General features: G+C 39.6%; 1 protein-coding gene across 1 annotated transcript; it reads left to right on the forward strand.

Annotated features, from left to right (window-relative positions):
• Positions 1-2,627: 2,627 nt before the first annotated feature.
• Positions 2,628-5,323, forward strand: LOC126760389 (uncharacterized). Its single transcript, XM_050475983.1, has 4 exons — positions 2,628-3,387; positions 4,081-4,829; positions 4,883-5,034; positions 5,107-5,323. The coding sequence occupies exons 1-4, from the start codon at positions 2,997-2,999 to the stop codon at positions 5,165-5,167; spliced, it is 1,353 nt and encodes a 450-aa protein (XP_050331940.1). The 5' UTR covers positions 2,628-2,996; the 3' UTR covers positions 5,168-5,323.
• The last annotated feature ends 8,025 nt before the right edge of the window (positions 5,324-13,348 follow it).

Raw genomic sequence — 13,348 nt, forward strand, 5'->3', positions numbered from 1 at the left:
TTTTAATGGAGTTTATGCATTTACCTTTACTTTTCAGATGAAACGTGTTAAATATTTTTGTTTTTTCCGTAAGGCAAAGGGCGATGTATTGCTTATAGCGACCCCTCCAACTTTTCTGAAATCGGAAAATAGTCGTTGGGAGCCAGATCTGAAGAACACGGTGGATGCGGAAGCAATTCGAAGCTCAAGTCAAGGATTTTTGCCGATTTCGTCTTTCAAACGGAATCCATTGTCACATAACGATACAAAAGCTGAGGTGTATTGTGCTTGAACATCTCCAAACACTACTCCGAATCATCAACTCGTCGTTATTTTTGATAAAAAGTGAGCTCGCGCGCTACCCACTTTGGCCTGAACTTTCTCATAGCCAAACATTGACCAAAAACTTCACTTTACGGTCATAAAAAATTATTTTGTGAGTTTATTTTATGTTTTCTTTGGTAACAACTTCTTTACGGTGTCTACTGGGTTCATTGCCTTCGATGCTCATCTTGCCTCGTTCAACCTAGCAAATCAGTTTTCAATGGCAAATTTTTCTGGTGCAAAGTCCAGTTAATGTTTATCGATCCAAACCTTGGCTTCAGTAGTATTTTTTCACCCGAAAAGCAATGCGATATTTGCACGCAAAATTACTATTTTTCCATTTTTTCAGTATAATAACGGGTGATTCAAGTAGAGGTACTTATTTCAATAGCTTATTTCGACAGATCGCGCCTGAGTCGTGACAAGCTATCATAATATTATTGTGGAAAGACTTACGCCTGAACAACGTTTACAAAACGTTCAATTTTATTACGAAAATTCAAGATCTGTAAAGAATGTGTTTCGCAACAAAATCGGTCTACTGAGGGTACTATACGCAACATCATCACCCATCTTGAGATCCAGTATTAATTATTGGATAATATTCGACCGAATAGAACACGTCCAGCACGCAGTGAAGAAAATATAGCAGACGTGGCTGAGAGTATACACGAGTACCGTGGTAATTTTTTTGTTCAGCGATGAGGCCAATTTAAGGCTCAATGGGTATGTAAACAAGCAGAATTGCCGCATTTGGGACGAAGAGCAAACTTAAGAGATTTAAGAGCTGCCTTTATATCTTGAAAAAATATCAGTTTGATGTGGGGATCGGCGGAATCATAGAACCATATTTCTTCAAAAATGATGGCGGAGAGAACGTAACCCTCAATGGCGACCGCCATTTGGTTTCAACAAGACGGGCCCACTTTCCAGACAAAGCCACCAAAATTGTGTGATTTCACACCATTCGACTTTTTCTTGTGGGGATATGTAAAATCTAAAGTCTATGCGTACAATCCCGGTTCGATACAGGCCTTGAAGCAAACCAGCAAGGGTGCCATTCGCCAGTTACCAGTCGAAATGCTCGAACTTATCGGAAATTGCACTTAACGGATGGACCATCTGAGACGTAACGACGGCTAAAATTTGAAAGAGATAATCTTTAAAAAATAAATCACGAAGAATGTTCTCTCGAATGATGGTAAACATTCGCCATTAAATTTAAATTTCAGTGTTTTTCTTTATAAAAGTAGGGAACATCGAAATGGATGACCATACTAAAGTATGATAAAGCTAATTTATAGTTACGAGTATTTGTTTTACTTTTAGACCAATGGCTTTTTCTAAGTACATATTTACCTCTTTGCAACAAAATACTGGGTCTTCTTAATACTTTTCCATAAATCGTCATAAGTGTTTAGTGTCAATAAAGATTCGTTTTCGTTTCACGTTACCAGAACTGTAAAATTTATGTAATCGAAATAGACCTTTATTTATATTTGGTTTGGTGACTATCTACTTTTTGTCATGAATCAATTTATACTGGAGTTTTTAAATCATTCGGAGTCAAATGCGTTTTGAAAATCTGAAATCCATAACCCTCTTTCTCGCAGGTTTATTTAAACCGACTTATCTAAAGAAATCCGCTAGAAGTTCAATTAGCCTTTGAGCTGTAACATATAAACAGATATCGACGTTTTTATAATTTTCCTAGCCCACTATGAAGCAGTCACGCACCAGTTTGCTGGTGCGCGCCTTACCTAACATTAATTCCCACAAAACATCAATCTGAGTCATTCTACTCTCATAGCAGCTATGATAAAGGTGTTTCATGGGAAATCCGCCGGTTGGAAAAGGGAAAAATAGGCAAACATATATAAATATTATAGTATATTCACATAAATGTTTGTTAGAAGAGAGAAACTGCACTCAGGCGGCATAATTGAGAGTTGAGTTTGACCACGACTATTCGAAGGGCTGACGGCCACTCGCGTGCTATTCAATATGTGTAACGGAAATTCGCAACAACCTACTTAGAATAATGCTACTCTTCGCACAGTGCTGCTCACATGGGGTGTTGCATCGGAATAATCACAACAAAAAGCGCAACAAGCGCTGCATCATTAATGATATGTTTGTGTATGTTACTGATCGTAGTGACCGGCGAATCATCTACAAGAGTACGGTGAGGTTTAGTGAGAGCCTTACCTCAAAGCGCTCTCCCAGATAATTCGCCGGTCGCTTCGATCAGCAAAAACTAGTAAAGTCTGCTTAAGTTAGCTTCTGTATGTGCAACTAGAATTAGTTCTTGAAAGAAAGCCAAGGGTGTAAGCAGCGTTTTGTTGCACTTTAATTAATTCACAACCTAAAGAGTAGTGCATTGAAAGTTCGAAATGTGAAAGTGTATCAAATTGTAGCGTTTTATCGGTGATCTATTAACTATACCGGGAAGCAAGTTGACAGATATTATTAATGTGTTTTGGTGACACGATAAAGTCCAACTCTTATAAACAAACACGCGATTTCCAACAGAGCGTAGTATTTGAGTGAGAGCACTCAAGCGGTAGCCCATTTCCCACCACAAAGACTTGATTTTGAAATATTGCGCCATAAATGCCAATAGAACAGAGTTTGATGATATTTTATCAGTAAATGCTGCTCAGTTTTTACGGAAACAAAATTAAGATATCCAAATGGCTTCCATTCGCGACCTACCGGATGAGGTGTTGATACGGATTTGTAAAATGTTGGACCGCGATGTGCAGGAATACCGCTGGGCTAATGTTTGTAAACTTTTTCAGTATATCTACTTTCGATATTTCCACAATTGGGCTGAAGTAAATGACAATTTGGCGCAAAATTTTGGTCATCTCATAGGCACCGGCGAGTTTCCGCTAAGAGTCATAAAGACACTCAATTTGTCGAAGTCAAAATGTACGAAAGTGTTTTTAAACAAACTACGTGATTGCCATAAGGAGATTGAAGAGGCGAAGCTCTTTTCATTCACCGACGAGTTCTTGGCTGAACTTTTACCATTGCCAAATCTGAAGAAACTGATCTGCATCGGCACTTATAACTTGAGAGGTAAGCTGGATATTATGTAACATGGATAAGATTTAGAAGAAGAGATCAAACTATATGTATACTTGAGTTAATTTAGATTAGTTGTGAAGTTAATGTCTGTCGTTGGCTCTTACTGCTTTATCTCTAATAAGAGGGCGACTATTAAACGTACAATTGAACAGGGGAAGAGTAGAACATGAGATCATACAATAAGGTCAGATTTTTTTATAGCGTGCAGACTGACTGCTCTTCGATAACTGAGGATATTTCGTCCTAAATTTATTTGTAACCAGATCCATTCGGTTCGATTCCTCATCCAATCTAGAGAGCTGGACCTTAGAGGAAGTTTGGTTTTTAGTCCAAAGATTTCGGTGTCAACTGCTGCCTTACTATTTTTTTTTAAAGATAGTGGTCTCTTGAAGGGGTATTTGTCACTCACTCCAGACTCAGTCCTTAGATATTATTTAGGTAGTAGTGTACTGTTGAGTTCTTAGGAATACATGATAAAATAAGTTTCTAAGTAGGATGAGCCGGGTGCTAAGAAACATAAAAGCGGTGAATAGGTAAGAAGATGAATAATTTTTAATCACCGAAGTTAGAAGTTGCTTTTAAGTCTATGGATGAAATACAAGCGACAGTTCCAGTCTAACATATAGAACCAAAATAGGTGACCTTAACAGCTCGTTTAATGGCACAGTTGTTGAAATTTTCTAGGCAGTAGTCTGATAGATCTCAACAGTCTCACGGAGCTACACATACACACCAACAAATTCTTCGATCCGGAAAATCTGCTGCAAATAGCCTACCACAATCCACTGAAGACGCTCGTAATGCCCAACGACCCACGAACGTTTTCGAATAGGTATGCCTATGAAATGGTCGAAAATCTGAAAAACCTCGAGGAGCTTGTGATTGAGTTTAATCCCTGTAAATCTTGGCAACTGATTGGCACGCTGCCGAAACTGAAAAAGCTCGAACTCTGGGATTTTGTCAGTCATGAATGTGAGCTGTGTTTGGAGGAGCCCAATTCATACGAAGCATGCGGAAGCCAACATGCCATGTTCTTCTTTGACGAATTGTGCAAGAGGAATCAGCTAGAAGAATTGGTGTTCTGCGACGGTTACGTGTCTGAGCTACATCTCTTGAGAATTGCGGAGCTGACAAATTTGCAGCGTTTGAAGTTCTGCAGAGCCTCTTTGCCAGGCTTCCTATCATTAGATATTTTAAAAGATTTGGTTAATTTGGAAGAGCTACAGCTTGATGGTTGCCGACAAGTGAATATGGAGGGGTCACTTGAGCTAATAAGGAGTTGTCATAAACTGAAAATACTGAACTTTTGGTTTGCTGGAGGCCTAACTGTGAACTTTATTACGGAGGTAAATGATATCTTAAGCCAAAGACAACCGCCAGCAGCGGAACCTCTGACCTTGGGATTCTACTGGCGTGTTGCTGTGTACTTGCAGGTGAATTTACTGTAGTATTACATTCGGATTAACACTAATTAATTTTTTTTCAGAGATTAACTTTTGAAAAACCGCTTCCATTTCTAAAATTTATAAAGGTAACAAGAAAGTTTGTAGAGGCCGAAGAAGATTACTTGAAAAGAGAGGAGGACATTGTGAGTCAAACGGATGTTCAGGGCGACTCGCTGAAAAGGAAATTTTCCGTGTGAGCATTCAATGACTACAAACATATTGGGACACCATTTAAATAATTTAATACTTTCTCATTTAAATTTAGCATGCACATGTGCTCGGATCAAACGGAATTTGAAATCAAAGTTAAACGCGCGTCAAACTAAAACCGCCATGAGGGAAAGCAGCGGAGGCAAAATCTAACGGTTGACACTTTCGGTGTAATTGAAGTTATGCTTCAAAAGAAAAGGTTGAAGGATTAAAGAATATGTTTTTATAAACACTTGGTGCCTGATTTTGGATTAAACAAACTATTATTGCTATTTCTTGTTGATTTGATTAACCCTTAAATGGCTACTTGAGATCGGAGCGACCGACACGAATATGGTATTCACAATCCTCGATGTTTTCTACAATATGTGATAGTTTTATTCAAAAATACAACCCACTAACACATTACACTCGCTATAGATCGACATCTATTGTTGCCAAGCGTTGTTGTAACGCCAACAACATGTAATGCAAGTTGTCTGCCAACAACAAAGTTGTATGTATTATAAAGCACAAACCAACACATCGCCATCAGCGGGCGTACGCGGTACTTTAGGCTTACGATTCAATGCGAGAGAGGGCCGCAGTGCAGCTCTGGTCCACTCTAGTTTGTGTAGTGTGTAGTTCGGGTGGTCGCTTGGCCAAATTCGACAGGTATTTGAAGTGCAAACAAATTTGGTAAGCAATTTCCTGTTTATTTTCGTAATCAAACCGAGCGCGGCAAATAACGGAAGCAGTCGCTACGTGACATGCTGTGCGGTTTGTTGTTGTCCCTGCGGTGGCTGTAATCGATTTGCGATGTAATACTCAATGCAGAATGAATTCAGTTTTTCAAATCAGCATATGGTTAGTGGCAGTGATTTTGAAAGGGAAATTTGATATGCCAAAATTCAGATTAAATGAGAAATTGAAACTTTTCTATAGAAGTTGTGGTGTTTTACCAGAAACAAAATCGGAAAAGAACAATGTACATTTCATTTAATAAACATTATCCCATGGTAGCTAAAATTTTAATGGACACATGGAAGTAGAAATATTTTGTTATTGTATTTGAAAGAAAATTTTAAGTGCTGATTTTTATAACCCGAAACATGACTGTAACACCCAGAAGGTATTATTGGAGACCCTGAAAACTTATTAAATGATATCCGTTAGGAGATGTGTGGAATTAACTACGTTTGCCTGTTCTTCCGTATGTCTTTCTGTGCGTCCGCCTATCCCTCTATCAGTCTGTGTGTATATATAGGAACTAGTCAATCATTTTTCGAGATATCGATCTGAAATTTTGCATGCAGTCTTTTTCCCACAAGAAGAAGTTGCTCATTTGTCCAAACTGCAGAGATCGGACCATTATACTGATCGATCAAATTGAACTCACTGATTGGAAAACATTTTCATTTGATGAGATATCTTCATGCTTTTCGCATTATAAGTACTGTCGTCACAGCAGCGATATGTGCCACTTCCAGGTCACTAATAACCCGTCTCTAACGAACCATCACCCACCCTGGAACCACATTTGTGTTACTTCCAGGTGGCGTTCCCTTTTCTCATTGAGAGATTTACATCTCACTCATCTCACTCACCTGTGTCCAGGTCCCGCTATTTGCTGCGTAGCAAGATTGCTGCGGATTTCTGTTTAATCCGCCAGTTTGCTTCACTCTTCAGCATGACGCTGATTGTTCACCTTTATTGGGCCAACTGAGTCCTCTACGGCGGTGCGTTCTAGATGCCATCGTACACATTCGAAGATTATGGGTTCAGCGTTGTCTTCTGTCGAGTCTTTGTAAAGGTTTTCCAATTCTGTGTAATTTTTTAAGTGTCCGTTGCCGGATAACAGCTGCGTTGTGTAAAAGTCGACTTTTCCGAATTTACGGTCTGTCCATGAGTTCAGATCTTTTATTAGTCGGGCGGTTCATCTGAAGTAACTCTCATTTTTCCATCTTCGTTGCCATGTTGTATCTTTCTTTATGCGTTCTATTGCTCTCTTGTCGTTTTCAACCGTTTTCTTTAGCTCCCACAGCTTTTTTTCTTCGTATGCTAGAAATTCAATTGAAGTATTACCGCTTATAACTAATTATGCCTCGCCTGACACTGTTCGGTAGGCTGATGAAACTCTGAGGGCTGCGATGCGATGTATTCTGGCCACTACCTTTCGGCTTCCTTTTACAAGCAGATCTGCCAGATCTCATCTCCTTTGAATGTTGTTGACATTAGGAGCTTTCTGTTTTCTTGACCTTGGGAGGTGATTTTCGCTGCCTTTCCTGTGGCGTGCTGGATTTGTACACAGAAAGTTAGTCAGGGGTCCAGTATTACGCCTAGATAGTTTGCTGCTTTTTGTGTTTTAATAATATTCGTAATCGTTTGTATACTTTTTGCGAAGGGTATGTGGTTATTTATTAGCAGTAGTAGCTCTGCTTTTTTCCGCAGCAAGCTGGAGGTTGTGTGAGTCGAGCCATGCTTGCGTGCGTATTTTTCTTTACGCGTCTTCTGTGTATTTCTTACTGTAATTAGTGCTGTCGTCTGCGTGGCCAATTAAGTACGTTTCGTCTGTCTTTTCGAGTTTTAGTATAGCGTCGTTGCTGTTGTTACACAAGTCTGGGGATGAAATGGATTCTTGTGCTGGTCCTGATGCGATCGCTTTCAGTCGTGATCCCTTTGAAGTCTGCACAATTCTTGAAATTGCTTTATATGAAAGACAACCCAATAATGTGGTTTATTTCGATATATGGAAGATATACCCTTCTCCCTTACACAGGAACCCCCGTAAGTCCTCTGCAATACTTTCCATACTCCGCTAATTGTCGCCAAACAGTCTTACCACCGTCTCCTTCCCAGCTCTCGGGCGAATTTGTTTTGCAACTGTTACGTAATGTGAACAAAGTGTCGCCGCAGGCAGCAATGTTGAAGCTAATGTCTACAGCGTGTAATCGCCAATACCGCTCGACGACGGGGCGACCCATGAACATAAGCTTTGTTAATCATTTTTCGAGTGTCTGTATTTTGTTGTGCGCTTTGTAGTTCGTCTCGTTTGCGCCGCGAGTAGGACATTTGTACCAATTTCCTTGCCGCTAAGTGTAGTGGGTGCTTAAGGCATTTAGCCATAATTGCGAAACAACAAAAGCGGGAACTAAGTCGGTAGAAGGTCGTTGGTTACACAAAAGCTATACTTTGTGCTACTTTGTGTTCGGTCGTGAGGAGGCTTCGCTTCCCGAATGATGGAAGTATGAATGGCGAAAACGCAAAGTGAAGCGAAGTGAAGTGGCAGCAGCGCATTGAATGGCACAATATTGTTGTTGGTGCAATGAGGCATAATAGAGGAAAAGGAAAAAACAGCGCGAGCGCTTTGAACAAAGCCGGAAATGAAATGAAAAAAAGAGGCGACGATGCTCGAATTTTTGTTGGCTATTCTTACAGCGCTGTAATTTTTACGAGTTTAAAGAGTTAAGAAGGTTTAGTAGCGGTTTCTTCAGTATCAAACATCGCTCTGTTTCAGTAGTTCATCACTAAATGGACTAAAAGAGGCTGAGGTATGTGACTTTAATTGTGGCAGAATTCCGGTTTTATTCGAAACTAAAATTTGTTAATCTGACACCGAAAGTAGTTTTGCCAACCAAATTTGGTATAATCTTAGATTAACTGCAAAAATCGATACCTTAAATAAGGCTCGTCACAAAAAGACTCCTTGTGCACCACTGCGTATACGTAATACTACTCATGATTTTTGCTGCTTGCGTATAGACTATTGTCTGAAAAAGAGCCAGCTCGCCCCAACCCCCCCTCTACACACATACATATACGCCTGCACAAATACTGTAACTGTTAGCGCCTTTTGCCTTTCAACTATTTCTTACAATGGCTACGATAACGGTAACTGCATACAAAGTAAAGTAAAATGTGCTGCAGTGTTGGTGCGGATTGCATTGCAACTTTCTTTTCTTTATCTTGGCTTCCGAATTTTGTTAGTAACAACTTTATATTTTACGTGGCCCTTAAGCGCTCGCACATACACACACGCACACACACAGTTGCATAAACTTGGAACTTTCTTCAGCGCACTTGTCTAGACAGCCCGTAATCTTGGCATATGCTGGGGCAGTATATATTTTACGGGAGCACTGCCACAAAAAGTGAGTGCGGATTTTGGCGATTGAATTATTACTTTCACTTTTGACATATAACGGTATAAACTACTGCAAAATGAGCGAATGTAAATTTAATTGTGTAGCCAGGAAGCAGGGCGCAACTTTTTAGCGTCGATGTGAAGAAAAGGCGGAGGTGTATTATTATATTTTAAGAAGTGAATTTAAGAACACCCAAGCGAGCGTAAAATATCTGAAAAATATATATTTTGGCGTATGGTCATCAAAAGTTTGAATTTATGTTGGTTTGGTACTAAATTAACTGACCTGAATTAGTTAGTAAAATCGATTGGGTGCAACGAAATTGTGTTGCGCAACGAAAGTTCGTCACGTGCGCTGTAATCAGAGTAACACGATGGTGAATGTTGAATAGTTTTATAGTACTTAGACGTATAGGTAAGCATCACACTAAACATTCTTTGGCGTGAGTTACCACATATTTAAAAGTTGTAATTTGGTGGAATTTATAATATATGTATACGTATAATTTTGATATAATTATCAAACATAAGAAGTTTAACAAAATTTAGCTGAAAGTATTTTAAAGTACTGGTCGAATATTATTAAGTTGGAGTGTTTTCGTCCATTCGGATGACATAACCTAGTCAGCGCAGCCGCTGTCTTTTAATCCGCGGAACTATGTCAATGTCGTGGTATTTCTCATACAGCTCATCGTTCCATCGAATGCGATATTCGATTTGGCAATGCTCAAAAGACCATAAATCTTCCGCAGAAACTTTCTCTTGAATACTCGTAAAGCCGATTCATCAGATGTTGTCATCGTCGATAACTCTGGCCCTCGCTTAGAGCCAGCCAGTTGTTGAGATCAATGATAATGACTCTTATAGAAGATTGTACCTTCTCGATTAAGCTCTGCATCTCGAATTGTTTTCTCCAAGAGTAAATTGAAAAAATCGCACGATAGGGAGCCGCCTTGTTTGAAAACTCGTTTGGTATCGAACGGCTCGGAGAGATCCTTCCGTATTCTGACGGAGCTTTTGGTGTTGGTCAACGTCAGTTTACACAGCCCTATTAGTTTTCCGGGGATATCAAAAGAGTAGTTTCTCATCTGAGGCTGTTTTTTACTTTTCATTGGAGTATTTTTATACGTGACGGGCCCAAAACCCAGAGCACAACCCTGGGGAGGCATGTTTCGCTCTCTCCCTTTAGCTCGCCTTTAAACGGTTGCTTTTTGGCCACCCAGAGAATACTTGGCCTAAGACCGGAAGACGTGGGCCGCTCGAGCAATATGTAAAATAATGATTTCTGGCCACTCCAAAGTGAATGGCGCTCAGAGAACTTTCCTCTCTTGATCAGAGAGCCATAAACTCTATGAATAAAATACTTAAATGGAAATAAGTCTCTTAAAAAGTGAAGGGTTTGTTGTTTATTCGAACAAATACCGAACTCAGTGAATATTTTAATTCTCTTAAAATTCAAGGGCTTTTGAAATAGAGTCTCGGAAAAAACAATCAGGTAAACTTTAATACTTTTTTCAGCTTTTCTTTCACGTTAAAAAAAGAAATAATTACCAGATTTTGGCCGGATAAATCGAGTGCTTCGAGTGCTAAACTAAAATCCAATTTAACGGTTTATCTGTATAATTGAAAGCGCAAAAATAAATACGGAAATAACGAAGTGTGTGATTTCAAAAGCGTTCATAATAAAAAAAATAAAAATATTTCCTGAAATATTTTCATGAAAGTGTAAAAACCTTACAGCAATATTTTGCCATTTCGACAGGAAGGATCTCGCTGGTAAAATAGAGTTTTAAGGCGACGTGGTGGAGCGAGAAATATATTCGTGGTTGAGAGAGGGAACGCTATGGCGTGAAATGGAATATTTTTACCTGCAAAACCTGTATTTTTCGTTGCTTTCACAGGCACTTAGACGTGGCGTAAGGGGGCTCATACGCTTGTCCATGCCAAAAGCGGCGGTTTTAATAAATTCATATCTCAAATGGAAATTCATTTTTACGCTGCAACGAAATTGGAATTGTGCGGTCGCCCGTCAGTCGCTACCTTGGCGAGACCGATCACACATGCAAGTGTGTGTGAGTGTGTGTGTGAACAACAATTGCATTTCCATTATTGCCTTTTGATTGCAAAGGAGGACGAAGAATAAAGTGCTGCAAAGCCACCAACAAGGGCAGAAGGACAAAGAAGCATTTTTTACGAAATTTATATTGAATGCGGCAATTTTGGGGCTTTACTCTTTCGACGAAACGCCTTGCTTTTGCTCTTTTCGCTTTTCGGTTTGGTCTTCTCGCAGCTGCGGACGTGTGTGTCGCAGGCTTAATCCTCAAATGCAAAGCGTTAAGGCAACACAGATTAAGTCTTATGAATGCCATGGCTGAATGGAATGAAAATAGGTTGTTATTGTTTTTGTTGTAATAAAGTGTGAGTAAAAATATTGAAATACATGCATATGAGTTCATACTCAATTACAGTGCGAGGACCATTTGAGTAAACCGCAGAAAACTCTGTGCTTCCACCTGCTTGCAACATTCAAATGTGCACACATGCCGGTGGCAAGCGCCCGCGTAGAGTTCAATAATCCATATGTTTTAAAAATAAATGGCCTTTTAATAGCAGCTGAACCGGCGGCGTTGCCTTTAGCTTTTTGGTCCTGCTGGCTGTATTGCTGCTGCTCTCTGTGCTGCTTCAATGCGATGGGATGGCCTAAAAGCTTATTAAACTGTCCTGCCACTACGGATGCAGGCTTCACAGGCTCTCCTGCTGCGTTATGCTGCTCTGCTTCTTCTTTGAAGTTGCATTTCGAATATTTTATGTCATTAATTTTGCAATATTCTCTGTGAGGGCAATAAATTTTTCAACTTTTCATTCTGCGAAATTCCAAATTGAATGAATCCATTTTGCTGTCGATTTCTGAGTGTTTTAAAGTTGTCCTTACAGTAGCGTTTTTTCTATAGGCGCACACGGATGGCTGTGCAGGTAATGGAGTGGGTAGATTAAATCCCCTAAGAAGATTATAATTAAAAAGTATGAACACATTTGTATTTTAATTGGAATCTATGAATGTCAGATGTTACTCTTGAATGTACAAAATATTTGGAGATGTCTGATGAGAGAAGTAGTGCAAATATAAGATTGTTTTGGGTAATTTGGTGAGGTTAAAGTAGGTTAGGTTAAAAGGTCGATCACATGGAGAGATCTCACATGTACTTTTTAGATCGCCGGTTTGTATCTAAAACTCCTATATATTGGATCATAAGACCCTTATAAATCGAGAAATTGCCTTGAACCTATCACAGATTTGTTGAGACGACTAATAACAGTTTCTGCTAAGTCTCCTGGTTCGCCAAAGGTAAGGCTGCCGAAATGCTTTCATTTTAGTTTTGCAAAGGAAACAATGGAGAAAAAAGTACCCGGATGCTTCCACCACATCCTCCTCTACGCAACTTGCGTGCTTAAAAATGTTTAGCCTAAGCCCATTAATGCTTATTGGACAATGTCCAGTGAGAGCTCCTTCCATTGATGCAATTCGAAATTTTCTAAAGGCTAGTAGTTCAGACGATCTCCAGCATTCTACTCTAGGCCAAAAGGATCTTGCAGTGGAGTAGATGCCAGCCGTCGTCCGTCTGTCCACGTATCCTTCGTCGGTATGTGAGCAGAGAAAAATCCACAACGAGTAGTCTCTGCGACGCAATGATCCAAGTATACAGGAATGCAGTTGAAGAAGAAGATGATTTCGGTATGTCCTTGTTCAGACCCGTTCCTACATCCAGCTTCGCAGAGCCATGTTTATGGAAGGTATGTGTAAAATGGTATTAAGTGCTGCTGTTGGTTTAATCCACGTTCCAGCTTTTTGGCAAGTGCAGCCTTTTTAAGCGACCTCCACCAGAAGAGAGTCGCCACCTTTTGCCTATCTGATACCTCGGCAAAAGGATTTCATTTTGAATTATTTACTTAGTCAAAATTAGTACTTTTTGAGATAGGCAATGCTTTTTGGGAGTCTAAGGCTTCTAAGGAATACAAAAGACTTCAAAAAATCATCGCATAATCGTTAGAAGAAATGAATTATGCATGTGGCTGCCAGTAGTAGATCTAGAATGTTGTCGATATATGTATAATTTGTTGAGAGAAAATTAAATACACCTACGATGATTTCACGGCAAAAGAACTGGTTTTTCAA

Source organism: Bactrocera neohumeralis, chromosome 5 (genome assembly GCF_024586455.1).
Source record: "Bactrocera neohumeralis isolate Rockhampton chromosome 5, APGP_CSIRO_Bneo_wtdbg2-racon-allhic-juicebox.fasta_v2, whole genome shotgun sequence".
Lineage (NCBI taxonomy): Eukaryota > Metazoa > Arthropoda > Insecta > Diptera > Tephritidae > Bactrocera > Bactrocera neohumeralis.

Excerpts from the sequence above, each read along its gene's own strand:
- LOC126760389 (XM_050475983.1), top strand. The coding sequence starts at position 2,997 with ATGGCTTCCATTCGCGACCTACCGGATGAGGTGTTGATACGGATTTGT. Across the intron at positions 3,388-4,080 it reads CGGCACTTATAACTTGAGAG|GCAGTAGTCTGATAGATCTC; the intron begins GTAAGCTGGATA and ends GAAATTTTCTAG. Across the intron at positions 4,830-4,882 it reads GTGTTGCTGTGTACTTGCAG|AGATTAACTTTTGAAAAACC; the intron begins GTGAATTTACTG and ends ATTTTTTTTCAG.